At 46.9% G+C, this 15,884-nt stretch overlaps 2 protein-coding genes across 5 annotated transcripts in view; one reads left to right on the top strand and one right to left on the bottom strand.

Annotated features, from left to right (window-relative positions):
• LOC102034144 (E3 ubiquitin-protein ligase RNF113A-like) overlaps nt 1-4,289 on the top strand; it is a 6,558-nt gene extending 2,269 nt beyond the window's left edge. The window contains 9 exon segments of the mRNA XM_014310779.2: nt 16-92; nt 192-296; nt 801-908; nt 1,167-1,276; nt 1,464-1,570; nt 2,068-2,157; nt 2,769-2,862; nt 3,656-3,762; nt 4,189-4,289. Coding sequence (XP_014166254.2) covers nt 16-92; nt 192-296; nt 801-908; nt 1,167-1,276; nt 1,464-1,570; nt 2,068-2,157; nt 2,769-2,862; nt 3,656-3,762; nt 4,189-4,289 — 899 coding nt within the window.
• Nucleotides 4,290-4,632: 343 nt separating this feature from the next.
• STRADA (STE20 related adaptor alpha) lies at nt 4,633-15,831 on the bottom strand. 4 transcript variants are annotated; one of them, XM_005429897.2, is made up of 12 exons: nt 15,722-15,789; nt 14,642-14,699; nt 13,690-13,718; nt 9,893-9,995; nt 9,282-9,403; nt 9,058-9,166; nt 8,819-8,942; nt 8,196-8,367; nt 7,561-7,665; nt 7,172-7,413; nt 6,441-6,483; nt 4,633-6,052 (listed from the first exon to the last, which is right to left on the bottom strand). In XM_005429897.2, the coding sequence occupies exons 1-12, from the start codon at nt 15,755-15,757 to the stop codon at nt 5,900-5,902; spliced, it is 1,296 nt and encodes a 431-aa protein (XP_005429954.1). In that variant the 5' UTR covers nt 15,758-15,789; the 3' UTR covers nt 4,633-5,899. The 4 variants fall into 4 exon arrangements, with proteins under 4 accessions (XP_005429954.1, XP_014166256.1, XP_030920232.1 ...); XM_014310781.2 differs by having other exon boundaries at nt 15,746-15,772; XM_031064372.1 differs by lacking the exon at nt 13,690-13,718 and having other exon boundaries at nt 15,746-15,831.
• Between the last annotated feature and the right edge of the window lie 53 nt (nt 15,832-15,884).

Below are 15,884 nucleotides of genomic sequence, written 5' to 3'. Positions count from 1 at the left end.
CGGCTTCCCCCGCAGAGAGCAGCGGGGAGGAGGGCAGCACCGTGGTGCGCAAGGAGCGGCGGCGGGACACCCCCAACCCCATGATCCAGAAGGTAAGGGAGCCCTGAGGGGGCACCTGCTCCACCCAGGGCTGCCTGCGGGGGCCTGCCAGGTTCAGCCAGGACAGCGCTGGAGCCTTTCCTCCCCCCCAGACCAGGCGCTGCACGAGGGAGAGGCCGGACTACGCGCCGAGCAGCAGTGAGGATGAGGATCCTGCCAAGGAGATCGGGGTCACCTACAAATCCACCAGGTCGGCGGTAAGGACAGGCAGCAGGAGGCCTGGGGTGTCAGCTCACGTGGGGCTGGGGATCCCACTCCTCACAGACAGAATCTGCCACTCTAAACATGGGATTGGACATTCTTTCTTATCAGTGCAGCTCCTTATCTCCTCTTAATAGCCAAGCACCTTGTTCTGGGTTTACTCTGATAGTCCTTCGCTCCGCAGGAGGCCATCAAAGGTTGGTATTTCCCTTTTAGAGGTGGGAGTTAAAACTCCAGGATGCCACTGGACTTGCCCAACACTGCAGAAATTTTTCAGGAGAGGGAGCAGTTGGATCAGGTTTGCTCAGCTGTTGGGTTTGTGTTTTCAGTGTTAGACCATCTTTGGCTGGAGCCTGTGGTGAATTCTCCCTAGCAAATGCCAAGGGATAAAGCAGATGTGTCCAGTTCTTGCTCTGTGACAACCCTCCAGGTAGACAGGAGCTCTCTGTCTTGTCCAGGTGTTCCCTCCACTCTTGCCACAAGTTTTCCTTGCTTTTCAGAAACCTGTTGGCCCAGAAGACATGGGAGCCACAGCAGTGTATGAACTGGACACAGAGAAGGAGAAGGATGCCCAGGCCATCTTTGAGCGCAGCCAGAAAATCCAGGAGGTGAGTCAGCCCTGCTCCTCAGGAAGTCCTGCTCTGCTTTGCTCATCCCCTTCTGCACGCCAAGAAGAGTTAGAGTCTCATCTTCCCTAGAAGTTCAGGAGTGTAACCTTTGCAAACAGGGGAGTTTTGTGCCTTTATTGGTATTATCTTGGTGTTAAGGAAGGCAAGGTGGGAAGGAAGACTGATGTCAGAGTGGTGGCAGTTAATTCATGTCATGAAGCTCTCCTGATCCTTAATCATCTCTTCTTGCTCTCCTAGGAGCTGAGAGGAAAGGAAGATGATAAAATTTACCGTGGCATTAACAACTACCAGAAGTATGTGAAGCCCAAGGACACATCGATGGGAAATGCCTCCTCAGGAATGGTGAGGTGGGTTGGGATGAGCCTCGGGGTCTGTGACCGCAGAGGAGCTCAGGCACCATCCCAAAGGCAGCGTTTGGGGCTGGAACTCTGCTGTCACTGCCAGTTTGTGCCGGAGCAGTGTGGTGTGTGGTTCTGGCCAGGGCCCTGCTCCAGGGCCACTTTGCAGGGGGCTGAGCCTCTTTTCCCCCTTCAGGAAAGGCCCCATCCGTGCTCCAGAGCACCTGCGGGCCACGGTGCGCTGGGACTACCAGCCTGACATCTGCAAGGACTACAAAGAGACCGGGTTCTGTGGCTTTGGGTGCCCCGTGCTGCAGCTGAGCACCAGGCGTGCCAAGGCATCCAGTCCAGCTGTGACCCCGCGTTCGGGGTGCTGAGCCACAGACCCTTCTGTGCAGAGCAGTTTATGTAAGGTTGTCATTTGTGCCATCCCTTCTGAAAGCCCAGGGCCTCTAATTAGTGGTTATAGGATCCTGGAGGGGACCTCTGGGATGTTCCAGTGACCCACATTCTTACAGGTATTGTGTGCACCATGTGAGGGATGGGTTTTCCTGTTCCTTATCCCACTTCCCATGTGCGTAACTGCTGGAACTGCCCCTGTGGCACAGAGAGGATGATACTCACAGCCTGTCAGCACTGAGGGATCCTGTACCTGCTCCACGAGCTTAGTGCTGCCCTGGAGAAGGAGCAATCAGATTTCTCCAGCTGGGCAAAGCTCAGGCTGCCCTGGAATTAGGTGTCCTGGAAACACTGTGCCCTTGCAGCCTTTCTCTTATTTCCTCTTTGTTTGTGCTGCTCAGACAGCTGCAAGTTCCTGCACGACCGCTCGGACTACAAGCACGGCTGGCAGATCGAACGGGAGCTGGACGAGGGCCGCTACGGCGTCAACGGTACGGCCCCTGTGCCCTCAGGGGACTCCTGCTGCAGGATCAGCTGGGGGCAGCAACCACTGACAGTGCTGAGCAGAGCTGCTGCTTTCAGACAGCCCCTGGCTCTCTGGGAAGGAGAGCACTGCTGTGTGGGTCCCAGCAGCGAGCTGTGTGGAGCTGGGAGATGGGACTGTGTCCCCCTGATGCCCAGGAGGTGGGATGTCATTTGTCACTCAGTGTCCAGAGCTGTGGCCCAGAGCTCATGAGTGCTGCTGTGCAAATGGGGGCTGTTCTCTGCTCAGTTGGAGCCAGAACTTGGTGGCAGCTGGTTTGGAAGATAGTCTAAAAAACAGTAGGGGGCTGGAGGATGTTTCTCTTTATAGCAGTGAGTGGGTGAAGTAGAAAAGAATTTTCTCCTGAGATGAGCAACAGGCCTGCTGGCTCATTAGCCCTAATTATAGCAGAGTCCCACACGTGTTACTGACATCAGCAACACCCAGATGCCAGAGCTCCATTGTTTCCAGCAGAGATGGAATCCCACCTGCCGTGCTCTCCCCTTATTTATTATTTTGTGCCCCACACATGGGCTGGGCTGGCTTCTTCTCCACTCTGGTTCACTTTCTCTTCTGCAGATGACGAAAACTACGAGGTGAGCAGTGATGAGGAGGACATGCCTTTCAAATGCTTCATCTGCAGAGGTTCCTTCAAGAACCCTGTGGTCACCAAGTAAGTGGTTGTTTGGCACGAGCAGCCACGTGTGCTGTCAATGCAGCTCAGGAGTCATTCATTCACTACTGAGGCAAAGACAAACCCAGCCCACAGGCTGTGGGTAGAACCTGCTTGTTGTCTGCCCTGGTTTTCTGGTGGGTGGGGGAATCCTGTGAGAGCCAGGGAGTCTCACAGCTGCATCTGGAGCATCCCCTTGGAAGGGATCTCAAGCTCTTACTCAAGCACTTTTTAGATTTCCACAAATGCTGCCTCATTGCCTCATCTTTCCCCCTTAACCCTGAGTTTTTGTTTTCATGCCATTATTCCTCCTGGACAGTGAATGGCAGCTGCACTGCCTGAGCAGAAAAATGTGAGCATGGGGATGTCAGGAGCTTGGTGAGGATGAGGATGCTGAGAACAGCCCTTCCTCACTCTGAACGCTGTCCTGTGTCACTGGTGGCTCTGTGCTGTTGCTGCACATCAGTGAAGCAATGCTGAAACACCTTCCATGGGACAGGGATGCCTGCAGCTCACTTTTGCCTCCCTTGGGGACCATGGAGAGTTGTCAGGCAGGGGAAGGGGCTGCCCAGGGAGCTGCTAGAGCCCCCATCCCTGGGGAACAAGGAACAATGGGACATGGCACTCCGTGCTCTGGTTTGGGTGACAAGGTGGTGTTTGGGCAAAGGCTGGACTCAGTGCTGGAGATCATTCTCAGCTTTGATGTTCCTGTGACCAGCAGTCAGTCGTTTCTGACTCTAGGACACAGTGGCTGTGCCTGGGGACTTGCAGTGACCTCTGTGTCTCCCTACAGGTGTCGGCACTACTTCTGTGAGAGCTGTGCCCTGCAGCACTACCGCAAATCCCAGCGCTGCTACGTCTGTGACAAGCAAACCAACGGCGTCTTCAACCCTGCAAAAGGTATTGGGCACCTGGGGAGAGGGGGGCTTTGGGGGAGCACCTGAGCAGCAAAGGCACCAGCTCCTTCCTGGTGCTGGGCCTGGCCCTGAGCTGCAGTTCAGAGCTCTTGGCTGCCAGCAGAGCTCAGTTAGTGTCAGGAAATATTGAATCACAGATGCAACATGAGCATCTGTGCTTGCCCAGGTGGGGAACCTGGGGAGCAACTGGAGAGCAGAGGCAGCAGCTTGTGTGGTTAGTGATGCACTGAGGGAATGTCTGTAACAGCTCCAGCCTGGACTCAGCCAACAGGGGTGGCTCCAAGCTGAGCCTCTGCAGGCAAGGGATTTTTGGGAGCTGCCCTGGTCCTGGGTGTTCACAGCACCTGAGCTCCTGGCTCTGGGGCAGCCCCTGCACCTGTAGCCTCATCCTGCCTGTTCTGTTTTTCAGAGCTCATGGCAAAACTGGAAAAACACAAAGGGGAGGAAGAAGAGGAGCAACAGTCAGACCAAGAAGGGGATCCACAGTAGCAGAACATATTTTGTACATAACTTAATAAAGCCCTGTTTGTAAGACTTCCTAACAAGCCAGGAAATCAATATCTTCTTACTAACAGTAAGATTAAATCAGGAGCCAAACCTGATCATGGGGAGGAAGAAGAACTGGGCCTGGCCTTAACAAACAGTCCTGCAACTGGGAGAATTTTACTAAAACTTTCAGAAAAGAGCAAGTGCAGGTGTGTGCAGCTTGTTGCTTTAATTGAAGTATGTTTCTGAAGCATGAAGGCAGCTGGCATAAACTGGTGAGCTGTATGAAACTAAGGCAAAAGTGAGCATGCACAGCCAGCCTGTCACCCTCTGTGATTCACTCCATCATCCTGCACAAACAGCAGACTTAAAAAACAACTTCAGAAATATTTTATTTGTTTTGGAAAAAAAACTAGAGTAACAAACTTTATCTGGGTTCAAGTACAATTTATAAACACAAGAAGGACCTGTTGCCAGCACCACTACTCCCATCAACTGCACCTATACAAGGATTCTCAGTGCTTCAGTAAAGAGCAGATGACCTTCAGCACCATGGTCCTTGGAAAAAAGGTCAAACTAAAAGCCTTAAATACACACCTCCAAATAAACCAAACACCACGGAGTGGGGGAGAGCTGCCACAGCAGCAGGGCAGTCACACAGCCATGAATCACAGGGAGCCACGTGAGCAGCTTTTACCTGTCAGTGAGGGAAGGCAGAACAGCAATGGTAATGGAAAGGTTAACGTTCAATTCTGTACAGGAGTTGTGAGCAAGAGGATCAGCATGAAAATCAATTCACTTTTCCTCTGTGCCAGGGTAAGCCACTGAGAACAGGCAGGTAAGAGTGTTTCGTGCTGTGAAACCAGCCCAGCTAACATGAAGTTCAGCTGGAAGGGGATAAAAAAGCTGGTACATTGCCCAGGCATCCACACTGCTCTGGTGACCCAGGAAGCTGGAAGGGGAGGCTGGAAGGCCCTGTCTGACCTGGAGTTCAGAGTGCTCAGCATCAAAAGCCCTCTCCAGACTGGAAGAGTCCAGTGCTGCAGAGGAATGCTCAGTGCAGCAGGAGTGCCTGGAATGGCATCAGCTTGTCTTTGATCTCCTGTTTTCCATCACAAAGCAGTAACTAAGAATATAATCCCTTTTCCCCCCCTTAAAACTTGCCCTGTGACAACACTGTTACAGGAACTTGACTAGTTCTAAGAGAATGCCCAAAACTAAAAGCTGCCCACCTCCCCTCAACTCTAAGGCACCCTTAAAAGAGAAAGAACCAAAGAGGGCAGGGACATGCAGCCTCAACTGTGAGGAAGCCAGTGATTTTTAGAAACACATAAATAGAGACCATAACTACACAGACTCACTCAACACCCTCGAGTGCTCTACCAGAGCTCAGCTGGAAGAATGGGGGCTCTGGGCACTGCACCTTCTGGAATATTCCACAGCTCCTTGGGTTGATCCTTTTCCAGCTCAGGTCTGTCCATTTGTATCCAGGCTACTTCTTAAGTAAACAGGCAGTTGAAGTTCCTTCCCAAGGACCTGTAAACTCTTCTGTGTGTAACATTCATCAGCTTTATGAACAGGACCAATAAATTACAATGTCCAGAAAGCTCCTCCTCAGTGTAGTCCCTATTTTTCTAGAATTCCCAGTCATCCACATCCAGCTGCTCCAGATTTGATACCAACCCAAAAATGCCACTGGGATCCTGGGGCAGTGTCCCTTCCAAATTGGTGATGGGGGTGACAGGGCGCAGGAGTTCAGGGAGCGCTTCGGAAGCACGGCGCTTGATCTGCACAGGAAGGACAGAATGAGACACAGGAATGCTCAGGTGCTGCTGCACACCCAGCTCTGCAGGCAGAAACAACAGGAAATGCACAGGGCACCCTTTGGACTCCTTAAGGAGCAGGTTAGAACTGCCTCACCCCAGAACTCAGCAGCTTGCAGGGGAAGAGCTGTTGTGGCTCCCAAAACAGGCAGATTTAAAACCTCTCTTAGATAAGAGATGCTTCAAGAACAGCCTAAGCACCTCCCTAGATGTGACAATCACCACACTGCACTACAAATAGTCAAAAAACTGACTTAATCTTCCCAATCACAGAAAATCCTGCAACTCAACATCCCCACCCTCACAGCAAGACAAAGCAAAGCATTTACCTGTATCTAAATTAGTTCCTTACCTGCTTAAAAAAGGGGTGACTGAGCAGAGTGCCTGCGCTTGGCCTGTGGAAGGGGGAAGAATGAGGGAAGAAGACAAGAACATAAGTCAGTGCTTGAAGTCAGGTAGTGGGAATAAGAAAAGACCAGGGTCCTTCCTGCCTCTCCCATTTCTCAGCTGTTGGGTTTCTCCCTATTTTCAGCAGTAGCACTGCTTATTAAGCATTTACAATCACCTAATGTTTTATGCAAGGAGTTCAACCTCCTTCTTCTAACCTTTAAGTTACATTACTTGCACCCCCTACATGTAGCCAAGGACCACCTGAGCAGTGGGGCACCCCTGTAAAGTCTGTCATGGCTACAGATTGCCCTCACTACAAAGAAAAATGCAGCTTTGATCACTTCCCATCATTGCTCTCTGCTGGCTGAAGAGCAGCCATTTGCAGTGATGGGAACTGGGTAAACACGGTGCCACAGGGGCCAGAAACACAAGTGGTTTATTTTCCTGATGTGCAGCACCACTCATCCTCCAAGGAAGGCTGCAAAGGAATCCCTCAGACTCTCATATAGGAAGTACTCAAAGTGTTACCACTGCTCATTCTACACACTTGGACTGCTCTCCTCAACAGACAGGGCACATCCTCACTCCACTACACTTTTGGAAAGAAAACTGTAAACAATATCTGCTAACTCCCACAGTTTACCCAGCCCTAGAACAGCACAGGAAGGGAGAGCAGCTTTCAGCTGGCTTTACCTGAAATCAGGGTTCCTCTGGAGGCACTGCTCCACGAAGTTGTGGAAGTAGGTGGAGAAGGTGCGGAGGTAGGGGTGCAGGGCGGGCTCGCCGTTGGCCGCGCGCGCGTTGCTCACGGCCGTGCTCTCCCCCACGCCGTAGTTGGCGCTGGAGCGCGACGTCTTCATGGTCAGCTCGTCTGCAGGAATGGTGGTGGTGTCCAGCAGGCAGGGAACAGTTCCATTCAGCTTTTCCAACAGCATCTGAAAGAGCAGGTGGGGCGTAAGCAACATCACAGTTAAGGTGTCCCATTCACGCAGGCAGGACACCCTTCTGTGCTCACATCCCTGAGCAGGAAAGCAGCTCCAGGTGCCAGGATGAAGGACCAGAAAGGAGCTTGCAAATCTCACCTGAGTAGAAGGCATGTCTTTAAATGGGACATGTCCATTTGCCAGCTCACAGGCCGTTATCCCCACACTGTAAATGTCAGATTTTGCATCGTAACCCTGCAGATTCTACATGAAAAGGAAAAGAAAAATTAGCTTCAGGGACTTAGATGTGATTGAATGGGCAATACCCATGATTTTGACTCCAAGTCAACAAACCCAGATGATTAGAACAGGAACAGCACAAGCCACAGATACACTGGTTTATTGTGGTGAAGGTTTTTTGGTTTGTTAAAACACAGTTAGGGGTAACATTAATGTAACTGAAATCAGCCAGCCTGTAGGGATGGCATCTGCCCTGCACAACTTGCATCTGATGTAACACTTTGTTAATGAGACAACCTGTAGAGGTGCCTACAATTAAAACTGTTGAGTCAACTAGATCAAATTCTACCCACTTGCCCATTCACCCCAAATCTGTTTCCTTTAGCCTCTTCTCTTCTTTTTCCTTGCATTCATGTACCCTTCCCCTTGCTAGGGCTAGAGCTCATCAGAAGAAAGCAACTCTGCAGGTTCTCTCATGTCTCCCACCCTACACCCCTTCAACTTGCCCCAAGAGCTCACAAAATTATACAGATACAAGACATCATTAAACGCACCTGCTGCAAAACCTCAGGACTGAGCCAAGGCAGCACTTTGATGCTGTATTTGGGGAAGTCATGAACAACTTTGAGTCGCTGCCCATGGTTGATCATGCTCAGGTTACTCCGCAGCCCAGAGAGGTACACCTTCCCATCCACAGAGATCAGGATGTGGCTGGCTTTAACACTCCTGGGGGAAAAGGAACAAAACAGTCAGGGTCCTTGGCCTTTACTAAACACCTCAGTGCACAGGACAATACCTGGTCAGCTTCCTACCAGGAGGCTGAGACTCCTAACAACCATTTTTGGATGCTGGGCAAAATCAATTAACAGGATTCTCTTAATCACCTTTGAAAGTTCACAACGTTTCTGTGGTGAGGAGAAATGCAGGACTAAATGTTATGGATTGTGATTTTAGATACACAGTGGTCTTTGGGATAAGTTTGCTCCACAACAACACTTTTGTGCAGCTTAGTAAGATCAGTGTTGTCACTTCCAATGAGTATCAAACTGATTTGCTCTAACAGCAAAGTAATACAAACTTAATGTTGTTCTGTGTCTGATTCATCCTCTGCTCTACTCTGAGTTTTATCTCCAAGAACTCCCCCCAGAAGGAAAATGACCAATGTATTTTTCAGTACCTATGCACATAGCCCATATGATGGATGTAGTCAAGTGCTTTCAAGACACCTTGGAGAATGTAAGCAATGGCCAGTTCAGTCATCCCATCCGTAAAATGGGTACAGATTAAATCTTTTGCAGAACCTAGAAAGAAACAAAACACCACCTGTCAGAAAAAAAAGCCCCAAGGACACTTCAGCTCTTCAATTTCATTTCACAGAACATGAGGGTCAGAAAAAAGTACCCCCTCTCCACTCACCATAGGCCATGAAAGAAGTCACTACCCACAGCTCATTGTCAGCTATGAAAGTTGCTTTGTATGGCACGATGTTAGGGTGGTTGAAGAGTTTGGAAACATGAAGTTCCCCCTAAAATAAAAGGTATTTTGATTAAATTTAGTAAATGCACAAACATGACTGCATATTGATAGGCACTGCTCTCGCTGTCTGTCCTCTTCTAAGCTTGCATGATGAGTGGTATTACCTGCAAGAATGTGACCATTTCATTTGTGCAGGCTTCCAAGTTGACTCTTCTGACTGTGACATACTCTCCTGTGGGTTTATACCTGGCCAGGTTCACAACCATCAAGTCTTCAAAGCCTCTGCCTGAAAGAGAAAGCATGAAAGCTTCAGTAATGCTTTTAGAAGCACTGAAGAACTCCTCCGGCCCCTGACCCTTCAATAATCTTTACCCTCACTCACTGAAACTACTTTTGACCTTGTAAAAACCAGTAATTGTTCCATCAGATACCACCTTCTTTGGCATGGATCCCAGTGAGAGGAATCCTCCTAACTAGTAGAATTATCCTGTCCTTCCAATTCAGGACTGAGGCAAGAACAGTGACTAGGAGCACCAAGGACAGGTTTCAGGCTGCTTCTGCTGACTGTACTGCACCCCCAGCATCACTGACCCACTACATGTCCCTCTCAGGTGAAAACATTTAGGACTGGCATCTCACTTTTTATTCAAATGATTTTAAAACCAAAGATGCAGATATGCAATATCAAAAATAAGCAATCAATCAAGAAAAAGAAACCTGCAGAAATTATTTTCTTTACAAAGCAGACTCTGATCCCCCAGCCCTCAAGAATTACCTATGATAGTGAGCAATTCATAGCAGCTGCTGTCTGGCAGGAAGTTGCTCATGGTGTCCCTTTTAGGGGAAGAAGCTATCGACTCGGAGCTCGCCTCATTTGTCTGAGGAAAAAAAAATGAAGTCAGGTCAAAGGAAATACAGATCATCTGCTGGAAAAATCATCTGCTCCACATTATCACACACTTCAAAATAACAGGAATACAGAAGAGGATTTAGTTGCTGTCAAAGTAATCTTAAATAGTCATTTATCAACTGAAACTCAGGAGATGCCTCATTTCAGAAGATCCAGACATCTGCGTTACAAAACATGTAACAAGTAGGTTTTTAATCACCGTAAGTGAGAATTTATTCAGGAATATTTTGATAAAGCCAATTATTATTCCCCAGGACAGCCTAAACTCTGCTTTACAGTAACTGCCTTTCTCTTCTAATTACAAACTTGTGTGCCACCACCCTGTTGCCTGAGCCAGAGCCAAGGGGAAGCTGTTCTTAGCCCTTCTATGCACCATAACAGTTGGTGCTCCTGGTGGATGCTGCAGGTTTTCAGCTGCTCACCTGGGATAAACCCAGCACAGCTGAAGCTGCTTAGCTGAATGGTACAAATGATGAAGAAAATCAGACATACATGAAAAGAGAAGCTCCAAATGAAAGCAAAAACTGCAAAGCATAAGTGCTTCTGAATAAAAAAAAAAAAAGGGGAAAAAAGCACCCCCAGACCACACAGGGAAGCAGCATTCCCAAGCCTGTCAGCCTTCCCTTGCTTCATCTGACATAAAGCTTTCTGCTTCATTTACATGCACTGAAATCTTCCCCTGCAGAATTTTGCAGATGATAAACTTCAATGTTCTTGCAAGTTCTTTTATACCTTCCAACTCCTTCAAATGTCCGAAGTCACAAGGAGAGCGATCTAAGGGGGATTAAAATTTATGTGGTATCTAAAATTGTCTTTAGTTATCTCCAATTTCCAGCACATTAACTCCTCCTGGCATTTGGAACACCAGCTCAATTTTTCCACCTCATTCTTCATCAACTGCAAATGCCCTTTATCAGACCTTTCCCATGATACATGAAGCAGAAAAAGTTTGTGCCTTTTCCTACCATGACAGCAGACTCTGTTCTTTATTTCCATCACTGAAAGATGGAAACAACACAGTGACAGCTGAAAAACAGGGAACTTGCTGTTCCACCCTTAGCCCGGGGTAAATGCAGTGCAAAGAGCACAGGCAGGGGTTTGCTGTGAATTACCTCTGGGTTCTAAGTGTACTTTGGCAGTAAATTAGAGCCACACCTCCCAAGTTCCACCTTTTCAACTGGCTGGGAAGAGCACGCTGCCTTACCTTTAAAATAGGTGCATTTTCCACTAAGGGAAAAGGCAAAAATTAAGATCTGTGGTGCTCTGGTATAATTTCAGCACAAACAACTCAGTCCCATCTCAGCACAGCTAAAGCCCCTGGCAGCAGCATTCCCAGATCCTTTCCTTTAATGAACACTACAGTGCTGTTCCTTGGCTCAGAACAGGCAGCAACTTCCTACTCAGGATTTCAAACTTCTGCTGAAGAGGCCTGTCCATTCTGATCTCAGCTTTATCATTCATTACTTCTTTCAGCAATTTCACACAGTCCTGGCAACAGCAAAATTGCCAGGAGAGACACACAGGCAGATAGAAACCTCTGAAGCACAAAGGCACCACCAAGGAGATGGAAGCAGGGGGCTGGGAAGCACTCATGGAGCAGTGACAGCTGGTGAGACACTGAGCAACATGTATGTGGTTTGCTTTATTAAAGTCCACTCCAGGGAGAGCATAAGCCAACAAAACAGATGCAAAGAATTAAATAAATTTAATCTTATTAATGGTGTAGGCTGTGCAGTAATGAAAAAAAAATACTGTGAATTCCCTATTGAAAAGTCTTCCAGTTTGAGGTCTTCACTCACCTCTCATCATGTTAGCAGTGACCAATAACAGAGTTAATGCAAAAGGAGCTCAACCAGAGATTTATCAACATCATACAACAGTTTAAAAAAACAAAGTTAAACTGAAATGTCATTTATGAGGTACTGCAAAAAAGCTCCTCAGTGGTTTCACACAGGACAATTTTTGGTGTATGGTCAAAAGCAGCTGCAAAATGAAGTCCCATGTGACCAGTTTTATGGCATGACATTCATTTCGAGCTGGCTTTTGGCTTGGGAGTCCAGTTTAATTTGAGGTAGATTTAAAGGAAATTAATCTTTGAAAGGCAACTACTGGTATAAATGCCATAACACAATCACTTATGTGATGCTTGCAAGGATCTGCATTTGCCAAATGACATTCATCTGAGTTAGGAAGAGGGAATATCAGTTTTGTTCTGCTGTCTTCCCCTCCATCTCCTCACTCCCTCCCTCACTTCAGCATAAGCAACAAAAATTTTCCTCCCACCCCCCTCCCCAAATTATGTGCCTTTCTCTACAGCTCTGGTGGAAAAAAAAGGCTTTTATTTAGATGTAAAAAAGATTAAAATGAGAATCAGCATGTGTGTAAATCCCAAGAAAACCCTTGGAAATAACCAAAACAGATGCTAATCTCAATTTGCTTCCAGCCAAGCATGTCTAACACTCAGTAATTTTAAAAAAAGTGTGAATTTACTCAATTTTATATAAAACATTCCATATACATTTCCTATTCCTGCTCTCTCAGGATAAATCCTGCCCTCCCAGGATAAATCCTGCCCTCCAGGGATTCCAGGGATTCTGGGGGGTTCCAGAGGCTCCAGGGCCTACAGGGGATCCGAGGATGCCCCAAAAATGCCCCCAAAGTGCCCCAAAAGTGCCCCCAAAATGCCCCAAAAGTGATCCAAAGATGCCCCAAAATGCCCCAAAAGTGCCCCCAAAAGTGCTCCAAAAATTCCCTAAAAATGCCCCAAAAGTGCCCCCAAAGTGCTCAAAAAATGCCGTAAAAGTGCCGTAAAAATGCTTCAAAAATGCCCCAAAGTGCTCAAAAAATGCCCCCAAAGTACCCCCAAAATGCCCTAAAAGTGCCCCAAAAAGTGCTCCAAAAATGCCCTAAAAATGCTTCAAAAGTGCTCCCAAAGTGCTCAAAAAATGCCCCAAAAGTGCCCCCAAAATGCCCTAAAATTCTGCAAAAGTGCTCCAAAAATGCCCTAAAAATGCTTCAAAAGTGCTCCCAAAGTGCTCAAAAAATGCCCCAAAAGTGCCCCAAAAATGCTTCAAAAGTGCCCTTGGATATCCTTGGGACCAATCCTGCCCAGTTTGGGCCCAATCCTGACCTAAAGGGACCAATCCTGCCCAGTTTAGGCCCAATCCTGCTCCCCCTGGGGTCCAATCCTGACCTAAAGGGACCAATCCTGCTCTCCATGGGCCCAATCCTGCTCTCCATGGGTCCAATCCTGCACAGTTTGGCCCAATCCTGCTCTCCTGGGATAATTGCATATTATGAACCACAAGTGAGCAGTCAGGGCCTGCAGAACACACTTTTCAAAAGTTCCATAAAATTAAACCCTTCCTTCTCTGAAGGATCAGAACTAAATCACCTCAAAAAGAGACCCGTGAGTTGCTGGGGGGAGGAGAATGACAAACAAATAGAAATCCAAGAGATTAAGTTTAAATTTTTGAGTTATCACATATAGTTTGAAAACCACACACCAAAATCTCCACTCCAGGGTGAAACCTGTTTCCACACTTGTAGAACTAAATACAGAGATGAGATATATAACTAAGATAAAAAGAAAAATCAAACTTCCACAAGGAATAATCTCCATGCAATGAACCACAGCACCACAGCCTGCACAAGTCACTTACTTTTCTCCGAGAGTCACCCGGAGGCTGCTCTGGAGTAAAGAAATTAATTGTTCACCATGTTGTGTTCAACAGACACCCATTCAAATATAGCTGGAAAACTAAGTAAATAACCCTGGATGACCCTTTTGGGTATCAAATATACATGATTTTTTTTGTTTTATAGAAAGACATTTAATTTGCACACACAATTGCAGCACTAGTCATACTGCAGCACGTGTACAGGATCAAAGAGATTCACAGAGTGCTACTGTTTGTATTTTTGACATAAATGTGACAATTTTTTTTTATTATAACTCTAAGTATTAACTTTCTGTCATGTCCCTTATTGCAGGGGGTGGGGGTAGGACCTGGTGATCTTTAAAGGTCCCTTCCAACCTGAACAATTCTATGATTGTAAACACATTCAAAGATGACTCTTACATACAGAAGAAACTACCTAATATTATTTAAAGTAATAAAAATTCCTTTACTCCACCTGGAAGCTCAAAATCTAGACACATTTCCTATGCTCTGTTTGTTTTCTGTGTCACTGATCAGGAATTCTGCATCCCAGTGGGCAACTTTGTTTGTTATGCAGAAGCAGAGCACAAACCTGTCAGCTCCTGCTCCTGGGGAGCCATCAGCAGTTTCAAAATCCATTTTTACTCAAAAAATTATAATTAACCTTCCCAAACCCCAAATTCCAAAAAAAAAAAAAAAATCTGGTTATGCTAAGCAATACAGAACTATCTTAGAACTGTTATCAACATGGAAATGATTTCCAAATAACTTGCTGCATCTTGGACACTTCCACCTTAAATTTCTGGGCTCAGACAGCTTGAATACGTGGATTTACACAGAGATTTAATAATCTCTTTTAGTGATAAAATACCATCTTTGCTACCAAATTACCAAGCTTTACAGCTAAAATAAAACATTTCCAGCAATATCATTTAACAAGAGGAAAACTTACCTCCAAACAGCTCGAACTCTCTTAATCCCTCAACAATGAACTTCTCAGACACCCACCGCTGAAAGAAATAAAAATCCTCCACATAATCAGTTATTCCATCTAGAGAAAAGTTTCTTTACCCCTTCCCCACAAGAAAAAAACCCCAAATTTCAATGATTCTGCTGTGGTCTGAAATTGATTTGCTGCACCACCAGTGACATCCTTATTTTGGACAAGATATTCCTTTTTTGGGCCAATGACATGCACCCAGCAACCACACAGGTGCTGCTGTTATTCCCAATCAACATGCACTTGCAATAAAGTTAATATAATTTCATTCATTCAAACAAGTTTTTATACATGCACATACAGCAAAAATAATCAGTATGCAACAACGCCCTCATATAGCCAAATAAAAGTTGGCTTTTTAGGTGTAAAAGGTTTAAAAATGCTTTTACTATTTACAAAGAAGTGGTATCTCTGAGAATTCAAATATTTTGGTTATATCATCAATCACAAACACTCTCATAGCAGAATTTGCTACTTAGCAAAATAGTTTAATAAACAGCTGAAGCTGTTCAGTGCACGAGAAGCCAGTCCTAGAAAGCACCAATGAGTCTTTAGGTGATGATGACTCAAAACTTGTATGCAAGAATACCATTTGAATGCATCAGAAGTGATTCTGCTGCTGGAAATTCCCTCATTTGCTGCTGAAAAGCAGAATCAAACAAAGCTGTTGTGTTTAGCTTTGCAAGCAAAGTGAAGGGAAAAAATCCCATACACTGTGTCACAGGTGACAAGGCTAATTCTTAAAGAACGACTGAAAATGAGCAACTTTATAGCCCTTTTTATTCACTGCAAAGCCCATTAGAGCCCCTCTGCAGCGCACCCCAAGGAGATACAAGTGTATGTGCCAGCAATAAAGGCTTTAGTGCAGGGTTTTTAACCAGCGCTGGTTGCACACCGACCCATGTGCTGCCATCAACCCTAAAATCAGCTTTCCTGTGCCCTTATGGTGCTCTCCAGGCCCGGCCGCTCTGCACAAGCGCAATACTCGTTCTACCGAGACACGAGGGAAGCTGGAAGGTCTTCAACACTCACCCTAATGCGCTCGGGTTTACTTACAAGGAAAGACATGGATCCGCCGCTGTGGGACACGCGCAGCAGAAAGGGCGGCACACCTGCGGGCACAGCGGCGCGTCACCCCCGGCGAGCACCGAGGCCCCGAGGTCCTCGCCCACCGCGGCCCGGCAGCCCCGGAGGG

This window comes from Geospiza fortis, unplaced genomic scaffold, assembly GCF_000277835.1.
Source record: "Geospiza fortis unplaced genomic scaffold, GeoFor_1.0 scaffold344, whole genome shotgun sequence".
Classification (NCBI taxonomy): Eukaryota; Metazoa; Chordata; class Aves; order Passeriformes; family Thraupidae; genus Geospiza; species Geospiza fortis.
This window is presented reverse-complemented; position numbering and strand designations above follow the sequence as displayed.

Bases quoted from the DNA above. Each gene is read 5' to 3' on its own strand.
- STRADA (XM_005429897.2), bottom strand. From the start codon at position 15,757: ATGTCTTTCCTTGTAAGTAAACCCGAGCGCATTAGG. The intron at 7,666-8,195 runs GTGCGTTTAATG...CTTTTCATGTAG, and splicing joins GTCCTGAGGTTTTGCAGCAG to AATCTGCAGGGTTACGATGC. The intron at 6,484-7,171 runs GTAAAGCCAGCT...CCCCTTCCACAG, and splicing joins CAGAGGAACCCTGATTTCAG to GCCAAGCGCAGGCACTCTGC.